Genomic DNA, 21,307 nt, shown 5'->3' with positions numbered 1-21,307 from the left:
GAGAGCGAGCGAGCGCTTCCCTCATGGCCGGCCCTCGGTAGCGCCCCAGCGTCCCGGTGCGCCTGCGCGGCAGGGCAGGGCCAGTCTGGCTCCACAGCGCGCCTGTGAGGCGGCGGCGGAGACCTGTGTCCGGCGGGCGGGCGGGCGGCGGGCGAGCCCGAGAAGGGGCGGGCGGGGGCTCCTCCGCCTCCCTTGGCGTCCTGAAGGCGGAGCGAGGCTCGCCGGGAGCCGCTGCCCAGGATGGTGTTCGAGTCGGTGGTGGTGGACGTTCTGAACCGCTTCCTGGGCGACTATGTGGTGAACCTGGACAGCTCCCAGCTCTCGCTCGGCATCTGGGGAGGTGAGTGAGGGGCGAGGCCGCCCTTGCCTGACCCCTCGCCCTCCAAGGCGCAGAGGAGGCGGCGGCGGCGCTGCTCCTCCTCCTCCCGAGGCCGCCTCTCGGCCGGTGCTGCTGCTGCGTGAGGGAGCCCAGGGCGGCCGTCCTGGCTGTGGCTGCCTGACGAGTCCCACAGGCGGCTGGCGTTCCCTCTCGGGGCCCGCCCGTCTGGCCGGCGCTCCGGGGCCGCGCCAGGCCCTGTCACGTGCGCAGCGCCTTCGCGCGCCTCGCCCTCCCCGCCTCGCCGGCCGCAGCTCTCGCTCCCGGGTCGTCGGAAGTTTGGGTGGCCAAGAGCCCTGGCCGCACCGGGCGCGCGAGGCAGGAGCACGTTATGGGCCGGCTCCTTGCTCCTTTCCACGCCCTGCCCAGCTCGGCTGGGTCGAGTTCTGGAGTTGGGGTGGAGCGGAAACAAACGAAAACCCACCCAGCGTAACTGCTTTTGCCGCTGGCACTGCACGTTTTTTCTGTGTATATCTGACAGCTCACTTCGTGGAAGCAAAGCATTCGATGTATTTTTGAGCCACAGCTGTTAAAAAAAAGTTTCATTTGCATCCATCTGCCCTAATCTCTCTGCAGTTTATTTCATATCCATCCTTTTTGCTTTTCAAGGAACTCAGAGTGGCATTCATAAAGTTCCCAGGCAGCATTCCACCCTGATCATATAAAGAACTGCTTAGTTTCAGCGAGGTTGCAGTACTATTTGCTTTCTTTTTAAAAGTGGAATACTGTATATAGAAATTAGTGTGTATTTGTATGATCATTGTGGTTCCTCATTTTGTGACACTAACCTCTCAGCATTTTTGACGAGGCAGCTGCTATGCTTCTTCACTGCATTATTGAAAACAAGCAATAAGTGCTTTTTAAAACTGTATCAACTACATTTGCCACAAATGAGGGACTGTTTTTTAATGGGGACCATTGCTTTACTAAACTTTTTGTAGGAAGAAAGAGAAACACTGAAGGCTACTTTTACAGATTATCACTTTAGCAGGTAGATCCTGCAGGTCTGTAATGTGTATGTATATTTAAAAAGCTGATGTGACTCTATATATTGGCATAATAACAATAACAACAACAACAACAGCATACATTGTATACAATGAGCAGATGGCTCTCAGCCACATGTATCCATTGCGTACATCTCATGTGAAAGGGAACACATGGTTGCTTCAGATGTTGCAGGTCTGTAATGTATATTGGCTTTGAATGCAGTAGAAGGAGTCATGTACAAAATGTAGACAAACAGGTTTTCCATCTTGTCAGTGTATTGGCATGGTTCGTTTCAAACAAGCAGCACAAAATTCGGTCTAATCTAAGAGGAGGCAAATTCTGGCAGCTGCACTAGTTTGAAATAGGGTCACATGTAAACCTAAATCAGAATGGTTACTCGGCAAGACTTGTCTTGAGGTATTAGTGCCCGGATCTTCAGTATATAGCTTGCAACTAAGCCAGATGAATCTTGAAAGCTGTGTGTAAAAGTGCTTGTATTTAAAAGTATCTTTAAAGTGTTGAGTGAAAATAACTGTTGGGAACCGAAAAAAGATAAACAGTTAAAGTAGACAGCTTTGTCTGAACTCTGTAGTTAACAAGAGGACATGCTGTGCCTATGTATAGTAAAGGAAATTCATTTTTTCCTAGATTTAATGTAATGTCTCTTAAACCTTATGTGATATTAACAGTAAAATTAGGAAGTTTGCTTGACAGAGTTAATCTAATCTGTACCTTCTGTTCCATCCACAGAATTGGCACTATTACAGGTGCCATGTAATACTCATTATGTGTAAGAACCTAATCGTCTAGTATGGAACTCTATTGATATAAAACAGGTGCCTTCAATATATTCTTTTCGGTGCCTGCTAAAAACATTCTTGTTTAGTCAAGGCTATCCAGATATGCTTAGAAAAGCTGATGTGAATTTTAATCTGCTTTAGTATTTTAACTTCTTGTCTGTTTTAATTCATTGTATTTCCCCCTGATTTTATGGTGTTACCTTTTGGTAAACCGCTTTCAGGTTTACCACAACCAAGCCGTGTATACATAAGTAAGAGTTACAAGGCGGTTCAGTTTGGTTAGCACATTTAATTGGCATAGGATCTGGGCTCATAATTTAAGAGGTAGAGGAGTAAACAAGAAACTGGCCTCAGTTGCACATGCTCTGGTTATATTCTAGACTAGGCTACCAGAATGTTCTTTGTGTAGGACTTCCTTTAATAACAGTTCAGAAACTTCAGCTGGTGTAAAATTCAGCCACTAGAAATCTTGTGCAGACTACTTGGTTTGATCAAAATTGAACTAGTTATCTATTTGGTTCCAGGTTTAGATTAAAGTGCTGGTGTTGACCTTTAATGTTCTGAATGGCTTGAGACAAGTTCTTAGGTCCAAAGATCAGCCTGAGAGGCCGTGCAGTCTGGGCTACCATTAAAGTTGATCAGGTTTGCAATATTAGGGCCCTTTTAATAGTGACCCCACAGTTGCAGATTTTTCTTCTTTGAGAATTGCACATAGCCTCACATTTGCAGTCTTTAACTGGAACTCATCCTGATGATGTGGACATGGCCTTGCAATAATGCAGCAAACCATCTGTTCCCTCATCCCTTGTCTATCATTGCTGTCTATAGTTTCTGAGGGAGTATGACTGGGTGGATCCATGGAATAGTAAATACATCTTTGTGGGAAGGAGAGATCCTGGCTATCTTTAAAGAGGCATTGACTTGACACATCCTGAGAAAGCTTACCCTGGACCCATTGGCTTGTGACAACTACCACCTGGTTTCAAATACCCACTTTCTGGGGAAGGTGATTAAGAGGGTTGTGACACAAGGGTAACCAAATGCTCTTGGATGAAACTTATTATCTTGACTCATTCCAGTTGGGGTTCAGGCCTGGCTATGGGACTGAAATTGCCTTGTTCCCCCTGACCTTAACAAGAGGACAGCGGGAATGTGACCATATTATTCTTACTAGATCTTTCAGTGGCTTTTGATACCACTGACCATGGGATCCTTTTGAACTGGCTATGTGAGATGGATATTGGGGGTTGTTGTTTTATAGTGGTTCTGATCCTATCTCCAGAGTCAGTTTCAGAGCATAGTGTTAGGTGATTAACTCTCAGTCCTCCAGAAGTTGTGCTGTGTGATGCTGCAGGGTATCATCTATATGAAGATTTTGGTAGCACCATTTGGAGCTTTGGGGTGAGGTGTCATCAGTACCTTTCTAATACCCAGCTCTGTGTCTTTGTAACATCCAAATCAGGAGAGGCCGTGCAAAACCTGATGCCTGGTCAAGGGCAAGTTAACTGACATTGAATCCTGGGAAGATGGATGTTATGTGGTAGCCAGTTCCTAACTTGGGGTAATTTATCAGTTGCCTGCTATAAAAGAGATTCACGTGTTTAAGTAGTTTGCTAATTACAATTATATATATATATTTCATAACAGGAGCTGTAGCACTTAAGAATCTTGAAATAAAAGAAAATGCACTGGTAAGTTCAGAGCAAACAAAACTTTTAACTATGTGCTGTTGTCAAGTGTTAACTTTGTAGTAGGCATGGGGAACCAGTGGTCCTCCAGATGTTGGATTCCAACTCCCATCATCACCAGCCAGTATGGCCAATGACCAGTGATTATTGTGCTCCAAGAGCATATGGAGGACTACAGATCCCCTGTCCCTGTTCTTTAGTAAATGAACCAGTACAGTACAAACTGTGTTGCCATTGGACAAGTAATGTATGCATGTAATTCAAAATCTATTGAGCTTGCTGCCCTCTCTAAATCTTTTCTATTTCCTGACCTACTGTCTTAGCACCGGACGTGTGTTGCAGAGGGAAATGTAAGGTTTTAAGTCTATGCGCATTTACTTGAGAAACTTAGCTTGGTGAGGCTTAGCTCTGAGTAAACCTACAAAGGATTGAATATATTTATATCCGTTTACATCATTAGGCCTTAGTACAAGTAATTGAACATAAATTCTCACAATTTTAAAGCTAGCAAAAACACTGGGGTAGTTTGAGACTCAGTCATAATTAGAATAAATCCATGGAGCTAATATTAGTCATGTCTAAGTCCCACTGATTTCAGTGGGTCTACTCAATGCATAACTAAGTCCTGAGCCAACCTGCTCTATAGAACATAATATATAAAGCAATACAGATAAAACATGAGACCCAATAATCAATGTAAAATACAGCCAGAATTTTAAATTAAAAATGAAACATCTTTGAACAGATTTCACATGTATTTAAACAAATCTGGGCCAGTCTTTTGCAGCAGCAAAAAGCCAAGTGTATATTTTAAACATTTTCCATGTTTAAACTCAAAGGATAATCATGCATATGGTTTAGTAAATTCTTTTTACTAAATACATTAAATATATAATGTAAGGTAGTCTTTCTGTAGGGTCATCAACAGAGTGGTCTCTTATTATAGCTTACAGAAAACATTTTGTATCTGCAATTCCAAACTGAAAACACAAAAACTTTTCTTAAATTAGCACATCCAAGTTCAATCAAATAAGCATGTAATATGAAATTTAATATTTGCAAAAAGGGACAAAGATCTTTATTTCACAATGCTTGCTAAATTTTGATGAATGTGAGTCATCATTCCTAACATTAGCCTAAGATGGCTGACTACCATTTTGGAAGCCTTCTCCTGCAGTGTGGAGAAAAAGGATTCATGCCACAAGACGTACAGGACCCCAGCATTGTGACCCTCTATTAAAAAAAGGTGACTGCCATTATTGTATCAGCTATAATACAATCTCCCTGCTGAGTACTGTGGGGAAAGCCTTGCCTATGTATGGTAGTTCTCAACAGATTACCGTCGCTTGCTGACAAGATCTATCCAGAGTAAAAATGCAGCTTTAGAGTTCATCAGTCAACAGTTAACATGATTTTCTCACTGCGCTAGCTGCAGGAGAAGTGTCGAGAGCGGAGATGCCCCTTGTGCATCACCTTCATAGACCTGACAAAGGCCTTTCACCTTGTCAGTTGAAAATGACTTCACACTGCTGAACAAGATAAGATGCCCACCTCACAATATGATTGTGTCCTTCCACAAGAACATGCACAGCACCATCCAGTATGAGGGTTCATTATCAGACTCCTTCCCTATAAAGAAGTGGCGTGAAACAGGGCTGTGTCCTTGCGCCAACTCTCTTTGGCATATTCTTTCCCCTGTTGCTCTCCTATGCCTTCAAGGAGTGATGGGTTCTTATCTGGGAGATATTGTTTGTAGATGATGCAGCTTTGACCGTGAACTCTGAGGAAGCTCTACAGAGATGCATCAACTGTTTTGCCCAAACTTCCATGGAGTTTGGCCTCACCACCAGCAATAAAACTGGATTCCTACAGATAGCACCCACCTGGAACTGTTGCTGTTGCTCTTGGGGAGATTGCCAGAAGAAAATGGAATGGTTCTCCCATAACACATGGGGGAAACCATATTTTTCTCTATGCAGTCATCCTGACAGTAATGTAACATCATAGGAATATAGAAAGCTGCCTTATACTGTCAGACCAGTCCTCCATCTAACTCAGTATTGTCTACATTGATTGACAGTTCCAGTTCCAGATACTAGTGAAGTAAACTGGGACCTTTGTCATGCAAAACAGATTCTGTACCCCAGAACTACAACCTTCCTTGTGAAAGTTCATAAGTTTCCATTGCCAAGGATGAATCAAAATGAAACTACTTGTTTCTGTAAGTGAAATGGCAATACAGTATATATGAAATAAACATTTGCACAACTGTGCAGAAATTCACTCAGGGACATGCTTGCAGCATGCAGCTGTATGAAAAAGGCTGGGTAGGGAACCCATGGATATCTGGGTGGTGCGGACTACAAATCACATCATCCCACACTACTAACCATTCTGGCTGGGGCTGATGAGAAAGTCCAACAATATCTGCGGGGCCACAGGTTTGCCAGCTCTGATCTATGGAGTCTAAAGTGAACACTGGCATTATAAAGGGGAACAGAACAATAAATCTCTGACTTCCTAACGCTTCACAGAGTGAACATCATTAGAGTAAATAAGTAGAACTGTTTGTGCATAGGCACTGTATGTATGTATGATCTAGACCCTGTTAACATGATCAAGAATCCAGCTTTTTTCAAGGTCCCCAGTCATGCATGGAGAGTCTGTGCATGGACAGACAATATACATGTGAGTTCTGCAAATTATGCTGAATGAGTGTAGTCCAGAGACAATGGGCACAATCCCACTTATTTTGTTTTCATTAATTCTGTGTTGTCACATCGTATCCAGGCTCTTGGGCTCACAATATTTGACCAACGTAGTTGGTACCAGAAAGTTGTCTCACTTGCTGCATGATATTTAATTATTTATCTTCAAAGCTGAAAAGCAGTAAAATATATGTGTATGGTTTGTACTGTTAAAATAACTAATTTTGTTGCTGAAATAACTTTTTAAAAAAATTATCTTTACAGTATCAGTTTGATGTACCATTTAAAGTTAAGGCAGGGCATATCGGTAAGTTGAATTCTATCATATTTTGCTGCAATAAACAATTATATTTAAAATTGTTAACTTGGAGTTGAGTTGATTTTAGTTTGTTATTCTATTTTATTGACCTGTATTTGGATAAGCAGTTAATTGTTGACTTATTAGATTTTGATATATTTAGGATTTGAACATTTACCATGCAATACCATGCCTGGGACATGGGTGGGCGCTGTGGGCTAAACCACAGAGCCTAGGACTTGCCGATCAGAAGGTCAGCGGTTCGAATCCCGGGGACAAGGTGAGCTCCCGTTGCTCGGTCCCTGCTCCTGCCAACCTAGCAGTTCGAAAGCACGTCAAAGTGCAAGTAGATAAATAGGTACTGCTCCGGTGGGAAGGTAAACGGCGTTTCTGTGCGCTGCTCTGTTTCATCAGAAGCGGCTTAGTCATGCTGGCACATGACCCGGAAGCTGTACGCCAGCTCCCCTGGCCAATAAAGCAAAATGAGCGTTACAACCTCAGAGTCTACCACGACTGGACCTAATGGTCAGGGTCCCTTTTCACCATGCATGTCTACTTGGAAGTAAATCCTATTGACTTTAGTAGGACTTTATCTCAGATAAGTGGAATGGAGGGAGGCAGTCTTAGTTGAATGTGCCCCTAATTAAAGAGGAAACAGATTAAAAAAGTAAGAAATGATTGTTCTTAACACAAGTTTTTATAAAAACAGTAGATGCCAGATGTCATCTTATAGACGAAGCATTTCACCTTCTCTTGCACACAGAAAGCATGTTTTTCATTCACATGCAAATTTTATTCATATTTAATCAACTAAAATCCGTATGATTAATTGGTTTATTCTGTAATCCTACTCCAGTTTACCTGGAAATAGGCTCATTGAACGCATTAGAACAGGGTTAGGGTACCTCTGGCTCACAGGCCAAATTTGGCCTGCCAGGCCATTTAAACCATGCATACCTGCCCTACATCTGATGTCATATGTGAAGTCCGGTACGATAGCGAGGCAGCTGGATTGGCTACTGCTACAGGCACCAGGATTGAACTCCTGCTGCATCAGTTTATATGCAAGGAGTTCATTCCTGATTGGTTCAGGTGCACTAGTGAGTTTCCTGTGGGGAACTCGCTGGTACACTTGAACCCTGCAGAAAGGAGTGAACTCTGTGCATCAGCTGATGTGGCAGGAATTCAGTTGTACTTGGTTTCTATCACCTCCCATCCTCATGGGCAGCTTGAACAGTTGGGTGGGACAACCTACCTGACAGTCACCTGAAGTCTCTTTATGATGTCAGATGATTGACAGGTGGGTGGTCTCCCCAATGTTCAAAGTTGCCATTTGGGGTGGGGGGAGATAGAGATTTGGCTCACGGAGCCATTAAGGTCCCCCTTCCCTTGGCAAAAAAAAAATAATGAGTAAATATTTATTTATTTTGTTTAAAGCATTTGTATACTGCTTTTTAACTGACAATGCGCCCAGAGTGAGTTACAGAAAAAAACAAACCAACAAATACAGTTCCTTCTCTCAGGCAGCAATGCACAAGGAAGAACTGAGGAGGACAGAGGAGGAAAAAAGGAATTCCAGGCACCATTTCTTAACATTGGGGTTCTTATAACTACTTGTGAGGCTCTGTAGCATGATAGAATATGTAAATCTAAATATTGATAGGATTGCATTGTAAGACTTCCTTATTTTGGTGTTAGCTCTACAAATAATTATTGAATAGCATTTTAATATGCAGTGTAGTTTTATTTGTTGTGGACTACTAAATGTCCCATTTTCATACAATTTCATTGTAGGTTAAGCATTCAGTTATTTTTGTTCATTAAATGCTGCTTTTCATTGATAGGTTATAAAGAACCCCGAATTTCCCAATTAATACAGCTTTGGACCTAAAAGTATATATATACATAAACATGAGGAAATGCACATTTCATTTTAAAATAGCTATTTTCTTACTTCCAGAATAATTTGACCTTTTTGGGCAACTTGCAGTACATGATGACTCAGAGTAAATTGTTTTATAACCGGCAGTTTACAAATGACATTTAATTTACAGAAAAGAGAATGTATTTTCTTGGTTTTCTCATTCTGTTAGATTTATCTCTGAAATACATCCTTTCTATTATATCAATAAAAAATTCTTGAATTCTGGTTCAAATATCCAGATTGTTTCTTTATACCTTTTCTGTTTGTTTCATATATATTTTTCTTGCTTTCTTCATTCGGGGCATTATTTGTTTGCATTTATTACATCTATCAGATGTCAAGGAAATAAACAACTATCTGAATTTTAGAAGAGATGTGAAGGCAGCCCTGTTTAGGGAAGTTTTTAATGTTTGATGTTTTATTCTGTTTAATATTCCATTGGAAGCCGCCCAGAGTGGCTGGGCAAACCCAGCCAGATGGGTGGGGTATAAATAATATATTATTATTATTATCATTGGAGAATCCTATCAGATAATGTTCGCTTAAAAAAAACCATAGCTGTTTGGTTTCCAGTATGATTAAAGCAGCTTTAGACTGTGGCTTTTTATCTTTTACAAACCTAATTAGAACATGAATATTAATCTTTTTAGACTTCTGCCTATGAAATGGTGATTCAGACTTTGTGTCTGCAGTGGGAAGACTGTGGGGTGCTAGAAGTGTGAAGGAAGGAATGATGCAACCTGCAGGAACTTCATTAGAACAGGACAAACATTTATTTGCACAACTTCTTTGCATTTAGAAGCACCATCCTGTCTACTGATTGAAACAGGATGAATAAAAATAGCGGGTGATGTGAACCATCTGTGTGACATGCTAGTGACATGGCAGATGAGATCTGGGTTGTACGTCTTGACCCTTAGGATCCCTCAAGGCAGGGATGGGGAATCTTTTTCTCTCCACTAGTCAGTTCATTATAATGACCTGTCTTGCAGACCAAAATTGACAAGTGGGTAGGGCCACCCACTTGTCAGTCAAATGACATCGTAAATGATCTCAGATGAGTCAGGGACATCAAAGCACTTCACTGACAGCAGGGCCCTACTAAGTGATTTCCCTATTTGTTTTAGTACTGTATCCCTACACCCCTTATGTGATGACAGGTGTAAGGCAGGTGGGTGTGACTTGACCAAAATGAGTTGCGGGCCAATTGGGGAAACTTGGTGTGCCAGGTTTGGTCTGTGAATCAGAGGTTTTCCACAGCTGCCTTAAGGTGACTGTTAACACTCAGTCCTTGCTGTTTTCTTTTTTTAAAGAGTCAACTTCAAGTTATGTTTTAGTGTTAATGTGTAGTGAGGCCCTGATTGTGTAAATCATTGTAATAGTAGGATGTTCTATTCTTTGGTTTAAATATGCATTTGGAGATGTTGTATTGGCTTAACAAGTGACCAGAAACAGGGTTAATTTTATTTATAAAAATAATACAAATATTTGCAGTAAGAGTATATGTTCCTTTGTATTCATAGGTCAACTGAATTTGCAAATTCCATGGAAAAATCTTTATACTCAACCAGTTGAAGCTGTTTTAGATGAAGTTTTCTTACTTATTGTGCCTACAGCCAGTAAGTAGATTTGTTTCTTTATGTAACTATGTAAGATAAAATCATGTTTATTTGATTGAATTTCTTTTTGTTTTTATTCATGCAATAGTTTTAGTCAGTATGATCTATATATCAGATATTACCATGTTTTGACAAAACAAATCTTCCCCAGTGAGTTGAAAATGCTGCCAGCCTTCCCAAGTTACCAGCCAACAATTTGGCTGGTAATGTTCAGTATTGTCAAGTGTCTAGGGTCCATTACTAATGCCTGAGCTATCTTACTATGCCTATAGCTAGGTTACTAGTCATGGTTAAAGAGGAAAGATGCCCCTCTCTGCCAGCTACTCCTAGTTGCAAATCTATCCTAATGCTCTTAGTACACAGACACTGGCAGCTCCTATAATCAGTGACCATCCCAGAGTAAGGAAGAACCACTCCATAGAGCTGGACAGGGGTGGAATGGAATGTTTTGTTTTCAAAAGAAAAGGAATGCAGTGGCTTTTGGTAGGTTTCCCCTTACTCTTAAGAATGTGGACTCTAAAGCACAAACACAGGATAGGACAAAATATAGAAATTTTGAAGTTACTTTGTGATTGAGAAATTCTATTAAACTGGATTCAGCATTAATATGTGAAAATGTCTTAAATCTTATAGCTTCGATTTGTTTAATAAATTATTTGCCTGTTTCATCACAACTTGGCTTTATTGTGATCTTAAAAATGTGAAGTACTGTATTAATTCATCCATTTTGTCAGGTATTAAATATGATGCAGAAAAAGAACTAAAGCAACAACTAGAAGCAAAGCAGAGAGAACTTCAAAGAATAGAAGATGCCAAGCAAAAGATCGCTGACATAAGTAAGGAAAAAGAAAATACCAATTTTTATTCGTGGGAGTAGAGGTTGCCAAACATCTAAAGCTGCAATTCTGTACCCACTCACCTGGAAGAAAGTCCCATTGATGGGACACACTTCTCAACAGAGATGTATAATATTGTGCTCTGAGAGTGATAAGATTTAGTTTTCAGTGAAAGTGCAGAGGGATGAGGGATTTTTTTTTTAAAGGACTCTCTGGTAAAATTGAAAGTTGAAGCTGATGTTTTGTGAATAGTTGATTTTATGTTGTGGTTATTTATTACTCAACTGTGATTTATTTTAGAAGAGTCACATTCTGAGTCTTTGGTTAACCAACATTATTTTATAATTGTGGTGCATGCTGTTGCTAAAGATAAGTGTGCCACGGTTTGGCTACACTTTGCTAAATCTTCTAAGAGGCACAACCCATTATGAATTATGGTAGATTGGTTTCCCATTTTGTGAATTATTTAGGTAACAATAAGATCTCAAATAGTTATTTGTAATACTAACATGGGGTCATTCAATATCAAATGGTCCAATTTTTGATGATTTTCTTTACCTCATTTTGTCAAATTTTCTTAAAATTTTGTACACTTGTTGAACAATTGGAACTAAGTTTAAATCTAAAAATTTAATATTTTATCTCATCCTGTTTTTGTGATATGAGAGTTTTAAATAAAAAAAAATGACAATTTTGGCCTTGCCGGACTAGCCTGACTAGCTTTCCAGATACCTTTTAATTGAATATCTTTTTAAAGATATGCCTGAAGTAATTGATAATATGGTGTGAAGTCTTGTTTATTCTGTTACATTTTATTCCAGGAAGACCTATTTATCCTAAACAACAATGTAAAATACAGTATCACCTTGACTTGTGTTACCCTCGGGTAACGTAAACTTTGTGTTGCGAAAGCGGCAAACCTGGAAGTGTTTTGCCTCACGCACATGTGCAGAAGCACTCTACCGCGCCACACGCATGTGCAGAAGTGGTCTGTCCGGTTGCGGAAACCTTGGGATCCGACCAGAGCTCCGGAACAGATCCCGTCCGCAACCGGAGGTACCACTGTGTGTGTGTGTGTGTGTGCGCGCGCGCGCGTGTGTGTAGATATATCACTTAATGTGATCCCATTGAGATCCCAAGATGAAATTTAGCAAGAAGCTCATAGAAATATGAAATAATCAATACATTTTTGGGGAGATTTTTAATCATATTGATTTTTTTAAATCACCTTCTAAAATTTTAAATTATGTAAATTAACTTTGAAATTTAAAGTAAGTTCTTCATGTGCCATGTCATATTAAAGCCCATGAAGTTCTGAAGAGATTGGTATATTTAGTTTGGAAATATCTCAGTTCTTGGCTGAGCGTTTAAGGTTTTTGTGTAGTCCGGCAAGGCCAAAATTGTCATTTTGAAAAAAATTCCAACTCTCATAACTCAAAATGGGATGAGATAAAAAATTAAAAACAGAGATCTGGGACCTTCTCTTATACTACTTTTAGGAAAGTGAAAATGAAAGTAATGTAAAATGGTAAGGTGAAAGTCCTTGGATCACTTGACATGGAATGACCCATGGAACCTGTCAGTTTGATGGGCATATTTCTCCTTCTGCATTCATCAAATTCTATGTAGGTTTTGTAGTATGCCATGCTGAGAAGGTAGAGGTTGAGTACCTGGATGCTCTTAAACAGTTCAGTAGTATAGACACTATCTGGCACCTTTGTCATGCTATGACCACTCTGGCTCAAATGTGGGAGGTAGTGGGGAAAGTATGCTTTTTATTCCTAAAAGGGCAGGGACCTAAATATCCTAGATCCAGCTCTACTACATTTGCTTTCTTATTCAGTTTTAACATGTGCATAGTCATTACTGTGAATAGCAATTGCTTTTCACTAGGTGAGCTATTCAACAGTGTGTTTCTACAGGGTGAGTCCTTTAAAAGTGGCCCCTGTGGATACAGAGTACACATGTTCCACGAGGCCTCTTTTAAAAGACTCACTCTGTATAATTGGAAGGGGTAGAACAAAGGTAACCAATGTTACACCTTCAAACATTTTGGTCTACAATTCCCTTTAGTCCCAGTCAGAGGAGCCAAGTTGAGAGGAGTTGCAGAAGGGCGGGGTGTGTGTGTTGTTGTATATGACAGGCATGGAATTATTTATTCTTGCCTTAAAACATAAGGAGGCACCCAACAGAACAACAACAAGAAGAGCCCAAATCACACCTGCAATTTAATGTCCTAATATTACTCCTATTAGGTCTCTGGTTAAAATATATTGAATTTAAGTACATCAATTTGCTAATCAGTCAACATTGGTTAAGTCTCCGTAGAGAATATCCAATGTTAGCCATACTCAAAGTAGACCAATGTGTATTGATTTCAATGGGTACTCTGAGTATCACTAACACTGGATGCCACTCCTTATGCTTAATCATACTAGGTATTCATTAGTTGTGCTTTAATTTAGATAAACCAGAAGAGAAGCAAGACACTTTCATAGAAAAACTAATTACTCAGGTCATCAAAAATCTTCAGCTGAAAATTTCTAACATCCATATTCGCTATGAGGATGATGTAAGTATTTGTGTATGGAATATCTATAAATAATTCAAGATGTGGTTACAGATAATTTGTTATCAAACTTGCAAGCCTACAAAGAAACTGAACATTGCACTGCTGCAGGGAATGACTGTTAGCTTTCTGCATGTGACTGTGCATGATTGCAGTTTGGAGCTCTCCGGGAGAGGTCAAAATAGTATGTTAATTTTTTATGCTTTGGGATATTTGGAGGAGAAAAAGCATGAAGCTACTCTATTAATCTATTATTTTTGCTAGGCACTGTTCCCAAATCAAAATAGATAAGGCCCTGTCATCATATTACGAGCCAGTTTGTGGATGGAACTGGAAAATGAACACTTGCTGTCTGTGGCAAGTGGATCAGGCCCAAAACACACATTTTAGGAATCTTTTTTTGCAAAAGGTATTGTAAGAATACCTGGATGAAAAACCAGACCACAATCTTGGATCTTCATTTGCAAGGACAAATGTCCCGAGGACTCCATGTTTGTCTTTTGTAGCCAATGTAGCACCCTGTAGTCAATGAAAGCTTAACATTCTTGCAGTGGTGGTCTCATTCCTTCTTTATCTTTACATTTCCAACATTTATTTGGCTCTGAATTTTTTTTGCTAATTTACTTGGTGTCAGGTACCATCTACAGATCATTTTCATGTAATTTACCTTTTAATTTACTGGCTGTGACCCACATCTCTCACCCAACAGATCATTGCTGATTTTACCATTTCATCCTTTGTTTCCCATTCCAACAGTAATTTATACATCTTAGATATTAATTTATCACGGTTTTCTATCAGATACTTTGCAAAATGTGAATTCTGATGAATGAAAGCACATTTTTTACCAGCTTTGAGCGTTTCATTTGATGTTATTGTAACCAGTTTGTCACCTGGGTACCAACATCTTCAAACTTCTTCAATTTGACTTCTGGCTCCATAAAGTCCAAAAGTTCCTTATATGTTGTCCATCTCCTTCCCAGGCTAAGTTTTTTTGTGAGATTGCGTCAATTGGAGATAGCCATAAGGGTGTTTTTCTCTCTAGCAGGTTTTTATACTTCTCCCAAATTCTCTCTATATTTTTCCGAATGACATTCTTTTTTAAGAATGAATTTACCTTTACCATATCACAAACATGCATTCCAGCCAAAATTCATACCATATCCTTCCAGATCCAATAACTGAGTGTTTTCCAACATTATCCACTCTTTTAACCAACACAAACATGCTGCTTCATAATATAAATGAAAATCTGGCAATGTGAAGCCCCCTCTTTTCTAGCATCTATTAATATTTTATATTTTATTCTGGGTTTCTTCCCTTGCCAGATAAATCTAGAAATATCCTTCCACCATTCTTTAAAGCAGTCTGTATTGTTAATTATTGGAGCGGTTTGAAATAAAAACAATATCTTAGGTAAAATGTTCATTTTTATGGCTGAAATCCTTCCCAACATAGATAATTTCATTCTCCCCTATATTTCCAGGGCTTTAAAAAACTTCTTTCCATATTTTAACATAATTATCTTGAAATATATTGGGGGTTTTAGTTGTTAGCCATAATCCTAAATACTTCACCTTTGTCTTCATTTTCCATCCACTCAATGATTCTAAATCCTTTTTTGCCTACACATTCATGTTTTTAACCAACATCTTAGTTTTCAATTTATTTTATTTTACATCCTGCTACTTTATCAAAATTATTTATTTTTTCAATCACTTTGTGTATACTACTCCCTGGTTCCTCTAATGTAAGAACTACATTATCTGCAAATGCCTTCAATTTATATGTTTGACATTCTACTCTCACATGTTTTATATTTGCATTTGCTCTTATTCTTCCTGCTAGTACTTCAATTCTGAAACAAACAATAGAGGTGATAGTGGGCATCTTTGCCTTGTGCCCTTGGAAATCTTTTTTGTTTTATGAGATAAATAGTCACAAATCTTAAAGTTATCTTATCCAAGTTGCAAATCGTGTCTGTTTTGGTGAATAACCTTTTTTGTTTATTTTCAGATTACAAACAAAGATATTCCGTTGTCATTTGGTGTCTCACTTCAAAATCTTAGTTTACAGGTACATGACTTTCAACTACTGCTGCATAACCCTATTTTTATTTTTTTAATCATGTTCTACACTCAAAGGTAGATTTTTTTGAACATGCAATAATGATTAAATTTGCAATATAAATTCTTCAGAAAATGGAATGTTATAACAAATGGTAAAACCCACTATTAATACAGATATTTTGGTTTTTGGTAGTTCCCCTTAGGAAATACATTTTTATAGCTTTGGGGCAATCATAGAATGCTTTTTTGAAAAGATATCATAATGGAATGGGCTTGTCTAGGGAGTGGAAGAACTGTGGTGTTACTCACCAGGGATTTCACAGATAGCAGTAGCCAATGGAGACTGAGACACCTGCGGGCCACATTTCTGCTAAAATAGATGGGGCAAGAGGCAGAAGAGGGTGAAGCAGCTAATGTAAATTTTACCTTTGTACACTAGACTTGTTCCATGCACAGTTACATAGTTGTCTCTATATGATAGCCGGGCAGGAGATTGAGGACAAATTCCTACTTACAAAAACATTCATGGAAGGTGCAAAGCAGTCTCAGTAAGGCTGTGGCATGGAGAGAGTCCCAAGGGTGAGCTAAAGGAGACTGGAGGGCCACATTCAGTCCCTGGCCTAAGGTTTCCCACCTCTGCACTCAACTATGGTTTAACAAGATATGAATGAGCATTGCTTTCTTTTTGACTCTCATGCCCCCCATACAATCAGGAGGACAAGTTTGGAAGGTTTTGCTTCCACTTTCAGTTAACCATAGCTTGCTGTGTCACCGACTGATGAAGTTCATTGTGATGCAGCTGATAAGCCTACTAGCCTGTTAGGTGGCCAGGGAGAGGGAAGTACATTTTTTCAAAAATTTAATATTGTGCTTTATTGTAGGGAAATTTTTCAAGCTCAGTTGATCTTTGTACAGTATTAGCCATGTGATTTTTTTTTATGTGGTTATACTAAAAATAGAATTCAAGAGATAATATTGTAGTGCTTCTTTCATAATAACTTCCTGTTTGTCTTCTAGACTTCAGATCAAAACTGGAATCCATGTATACAGGATGCATCTACTAAATTGTTTTATAAGGTAAGTCTTAGCTTGGAATGCTTCCCGTATAAATGTGTGTTCAGAATGTAATATAAATAGCATATTGCATATTGCAGTTGCATATTGACAACCTTTCTAAATGCATATCAGTTGCTGTGTGGCAAATCACATTTTGTTGCAATACAAGCTTTCCATAAACACTTCTGAACATATCTGAAGAAGTGTGCATGCACACGAAAGCTCATACCAATAACAAACTTAGTTGGTCTCTAAGGTGCTACTGGAAGGATTTTTTTATTTTGTTTCGACTACGGCAGACCAACACGGCTACCTACCTGTAACTATAAACACTTCTGTTACTTGCATTTCAAATTTTCAGTAGCTATTGTTTTGTTTTTCTTATCCTGTCTGTTGTATTGCATACTGGTAATTTTAAATTACCAAAAGGCAAGCATAAAGTTTATTTGCATTGGTCGGAATCCATTCGCTCGTTGGGTATGATCTCAACACTCTGCCCTGATATCGACTGCTTTGGCTTAATCCATTTTTATTTACCCCTGCTTAAATTTAACAGCCATTTCCCTCCTCACATAATTGTAAATTACCAAAAATCAAGCATAAAGTGCTTCCTGTAGGTTAGATGTTTTACATATGACTTCTTAAAACCATTAAATTTTGGAAGGAGTTAAGGTGCAGCCAGACTGGCTGGTTTTGTGGCCACTTAAAAATATTTTAGAAGGGTTTTTAATGTAATTTATGTTAGAGGTCAATGACTGACTGATTGTGGGTAAACAAGCTGAGACATACCGTAGTTTTCGCTCCATAACACACGTTTTTTTCCTCCTAGAAAGTAAGGGGAAATGTCTGTGCGTGTTACGGGGCGAAACTTCCTCCTCCGTGGTTTCCAGCGGGAGAAGAGCCGCTGAATGGGGAGGAGAGAGGGACAGAGTGCCTGCTTCTTTAAAGGAGCAAAGCGGGAGGGGAGAGGAGCCGCTTATACAAGTGTAAGCGGCTCCTGTCCGCTTGGCTCCTTTAAAGCAAAAAGCAAGCAGGCTCTCTGTATCTCTCTCCTCCCACTTTGCTTTTCAGCTCGCTAAGGGGGTAGGGAGGAGGAGGGAGAGAAGCAGAACCTGCTTGCTTTAGGCTCATTTAAAGCAAGCAGGCTCTCTGTCCCTCCAGCAAAGGTTTTCAGCTCGCTGGGGGGGGGGGGAGAGAAGCAGAGCCTGCTCCACGTGTGCTTCTTGTCCCTTGAGTGCTTTTCCTTCCCTCCCCACTTAAAACGTGGTTACAAAGCACAGATCCACATGGATCCTCAGGATTTTTGCATTGGGCTACCCCAAACTCACCGTCAGATCACATGTCTGTGGCCACAGCATGAACCACAAAAATCATACATTGATTGTTTCGCTTAGAATATTTTTTTTCTTGTTTTCCTCCTCTAAAAACTACATGCGTGTTATGATGGTGCGTGTTATTGAGCGAAAAATACGGTACTCCAGATGAGATGGAGGTTTTGTTGATTCAGTGAATGGCCCATCAAGGAATAAGTGTTTAACCTATTCTAGATGTTGAAGGCAAATCTTTTGCATGCCTTGGTAACATCCAGATTAAGATACTGCAGTACATTCTTTGATGGGGCAAGTATCTGGAAAGTTCAGTTGTTGCAAGGTTGTTGTTGTTTGTTTGTTTGTTACTTACTTTATTTACAGCTGAATGCCAAACTGAGCTTCTAAGTAGTTTAAAAGTATAAAAACAATCCCACCACACAGTGTTAGAAGCTGAGATATGAAAGCTAGGAGCTAAATGGCACCTTAAACCTAGGTTATGGGCAGTGCTTTTTTCCTGGGGGTATGCAGGGGTACACATACCCCTAAGCATTTTGTAAATCTAAGTTTGGCCTTATTGAGGGGCAGTATTTCAATAGGAGTAGGAAAATGAGAGTACCCCTAAACATTTTAAAGAAAAAAAGCACTGGTTATGGGCGCCACAATGGAGTCTCTAGGCGTGCTTTTTTATAACAAGAATACAAAGCTGAAAATGAGTGAACTGCAGCTAAAATCTTGTGTTCATTTTTCACATGGTCTAGTCCTCATCTGAAGACTGCAAAAAACAATGCCATACCTCCCCTTCCCGCTCCCCCAATATTCTTATGAGGGTCCCTTCTCCAATCTTCAAAGAGTGGCTGGAAGTGAGGAGGTGGCAAAAGGTCCTCCTTTCCTTCCATCAGTGGCAGTTTTAATCTGAAATCTTAGGCACAGTATTGCACCCAGAGCTCAGAAACTGCTTGCATTAATGAAATTCCCTGTCTCAAAACATTAAAAGATAATTAAAATATGCAATGAAAGAATCCCATTAAACAGTTACAGCAGTTGAACTCCCAACCAGAGTCTCCTGGTTTAAGGGAATGGCTGTGTAAATAGGTGCATCTTCTAAAGTACAATGCCAATACAGATCGGGGCCTCTTGTATTTCATCAGGTTCTATAAGAACTATACTTCACTTGGTTCTATAAAATTGGTTCTATAAAACCAGTGCCAACAGTAAAAAAAGCTTTCTTCCCCACCATCGCAAGCTGATAATCATTAGGCCACGGTAAAACTAATTGGGTTCCATTTGCTGATCTTAGTGTCCTTACCAGGCAAGGTGAGCAATTCAGCATTGTGCTAAGGTGATCATTTGGCTTGCCAGCCAAAATAATCCCTGTCCTCCCACTGTGTGCTGTTCTGGGGGTTCTCCTAAAGCTCCCAGAGCCAATTTTGAGGGGAGTGGAGTGAAGCCCTATATATAGTGCTGGGGGAAACGCTTAAGCTGTGCTTCTGCTGATGGGATACATTAGTTGAATCTGACCCATGACATCTAAATTAGATTGATGCCTGCAAAGTTGTGACTGTACTAGGAGACACAGCCTTTGAAGATGGAAAAATGCTATAAATAGCCTGCTGATGCAAATGCACAACAGAAATAAGGGTTGTGTACAGACATGCTCAATTATAAGAAGGTACAAGATTTATATAATAAGCATCTTGTATAAGTAGTACAATGGCACCTCATGTTACGTACCACCCCCCCTTGCGAATGCTTCAAGTTACACACTCCACTAACCCGGAAGTAGGTCTCCTTGTCGCAGACTTTGCCCCGGGATGCGAATGGAAGTTATTCTCTGGTGGCGCGCAAGCAGCGGGAGGCACCATTAGCAAAAGCGCACCTTATGTTACAAGTGGTTTCCAGTTATGAATGGACCTCTGGAACCAATTAAGTTCGTAACTGGAGGTACCACTGTATAAGGAAATAGTTAAACAACATGGAACAGCTGGTGCCATCATAGCCATATCAAATTGTTTTTGAAACAGATGCATCTTGCTGTGTAGCATTTGTTTTGCACCGATGTGTCACTAATTCCAGACCAGCAGTGGAGGTTAACTTGTCTATATAAGTGATAAGATGTCAGATTTCTTCTTCCAAACAAACAGTGGTTTGTTCACTCATTAGCAATCAGCAGACCATTGGTCAAATTATTTAGTGCCATATCTTCTGTTGTCAGGGAGACCACAGGTATGTTGCTATTATCAAGTTTTGTGATTTATGCAGTAAGTATTTTGAATGCACTTAATCTTTCCAGCTGTTCAGTTACTTTTAAAAAATTGTCTGGATCAGTCATGTGTCTGTCATGAAGATAGACAAAGGAGGGCATGCATGCAGTTTTGTTGCCATCCTTTTTAGCTTGAATAGGCATTTTACATCCATTAGACAATTTCTGTTGTAGCAGAAATAATTAAAAGCCCTGTGGCACCTTGAAGACTAGCAAATTTATTACAGCATAAGCTTTCATAGAGTACAGTCTATTTCTTCAGATTCTTGAAGTGTTAACCTGAAATTTGCAGGCATGTGGATACATGGTTGGTGGACAGAAATTGTTGTTGTTAATTTATTTATACTCTGCCTTTTTCCCTAGCAGAGACTCAAGGCAGCTTACAGATAAAAAACAATAAAGAAAAACAATCAAACATTGACAGAGTTAAAACTACATATATCTATCTCTATAGCTATCTGTTTCTATCTTTCCAGACGTATAATATACAAATAATTAAAATAAAAACAGCACAGGACTAGCCCTTTCATTACAAAGCAGTCAGTTCCAAAAAAACCTGTTGGAACAGTAATGTCTTCACCTGCTGGCGGAAGGACAAGAAGACCAGTCTAACTTCTCTAGAGAGGGAGTGCCAGATTCTGGGAGGAGCCAGTGAGAAGGCCTAAATGTATGCCAGATAATTGCTGTGATCATTTAACTAAGCAATGTTGATGATAACACCTACTATTACAGTTGGGGTGCCTCGTTATATGGACCTTAGGGCACCAATCATCCCAAGTTACTTGCAGAAAACTACTGACTTTC

At 39.8% G+C, this 21,307-nt stretch overlaps 1 protein-coding gene across 3 annotated transcripts in view; it reads left to right on the top strand.

The window, feature by feature from the left end:
• The first annotated feature begins 96 nt into the window (after window positions 1-96).
• Window positions 97-21,307, top strand: part of VPS13A (vacuolar protein sorting 13 homolog A) — a 161,800-nt gene continuing 140,589 nt past the window's right edge. For 2 of the 3 annotated variants that reach the window (XM_082241458.1, XM_082241457.1), the window contains exons 1-8: window positions 98-340; window positions 3,814-3,857; window positions 6,827-6,869; window positions 10,308-10,403; window positions 11,138-11,239; window positions 13,705-13,811; window positions 15,825-15,884; window positions 16,895-16,954. In XM_082241458.1, coding sequence (XP_082097584.1) covers window positions 241-340; window positions 3,814-3,857; window positions 6,827-6,869; window positions 10,308-10,403; window positions 11,138-11,239; window positions 13,705-13,811; window positions 15,825-15,884; window positions 16,895-16,954 — 612 coding nt within the window. In that variant the 5' untranslated portion in view covers window positions 98-240. Of the gene's footprint in view, window positions 341-3,813; window positions 3,858-6,826; window positions 6,870-10,307; window positions 10,404-11,137; window positions 11,240-13,704; window positions 13,812-15,824; window positions 15,885-16,894; window positions 16,955-21,307 lie in introns of all 3 variants that reach the window. The other variant, XM_082241459.1, reaches the window with a different exon arrangement.

The sequence above is a fragment of the Podarcis vaucheri genome (genome assembly GCF_965113315.1).
Source record: "Podarcis vaucheri genome assembly, chromosome: 11".
Taxonomy (NCBI): Eukaryota; Metazoa; Chordata; class Lepidosauria; order Squamata; family Lacertidae; genus Podarcis; species Podarcis vaucheri.
Note: the sequence above shows the minus strand (reverse complement) of the source record. Positions and strands in the feature narration are given on the sequence as shown.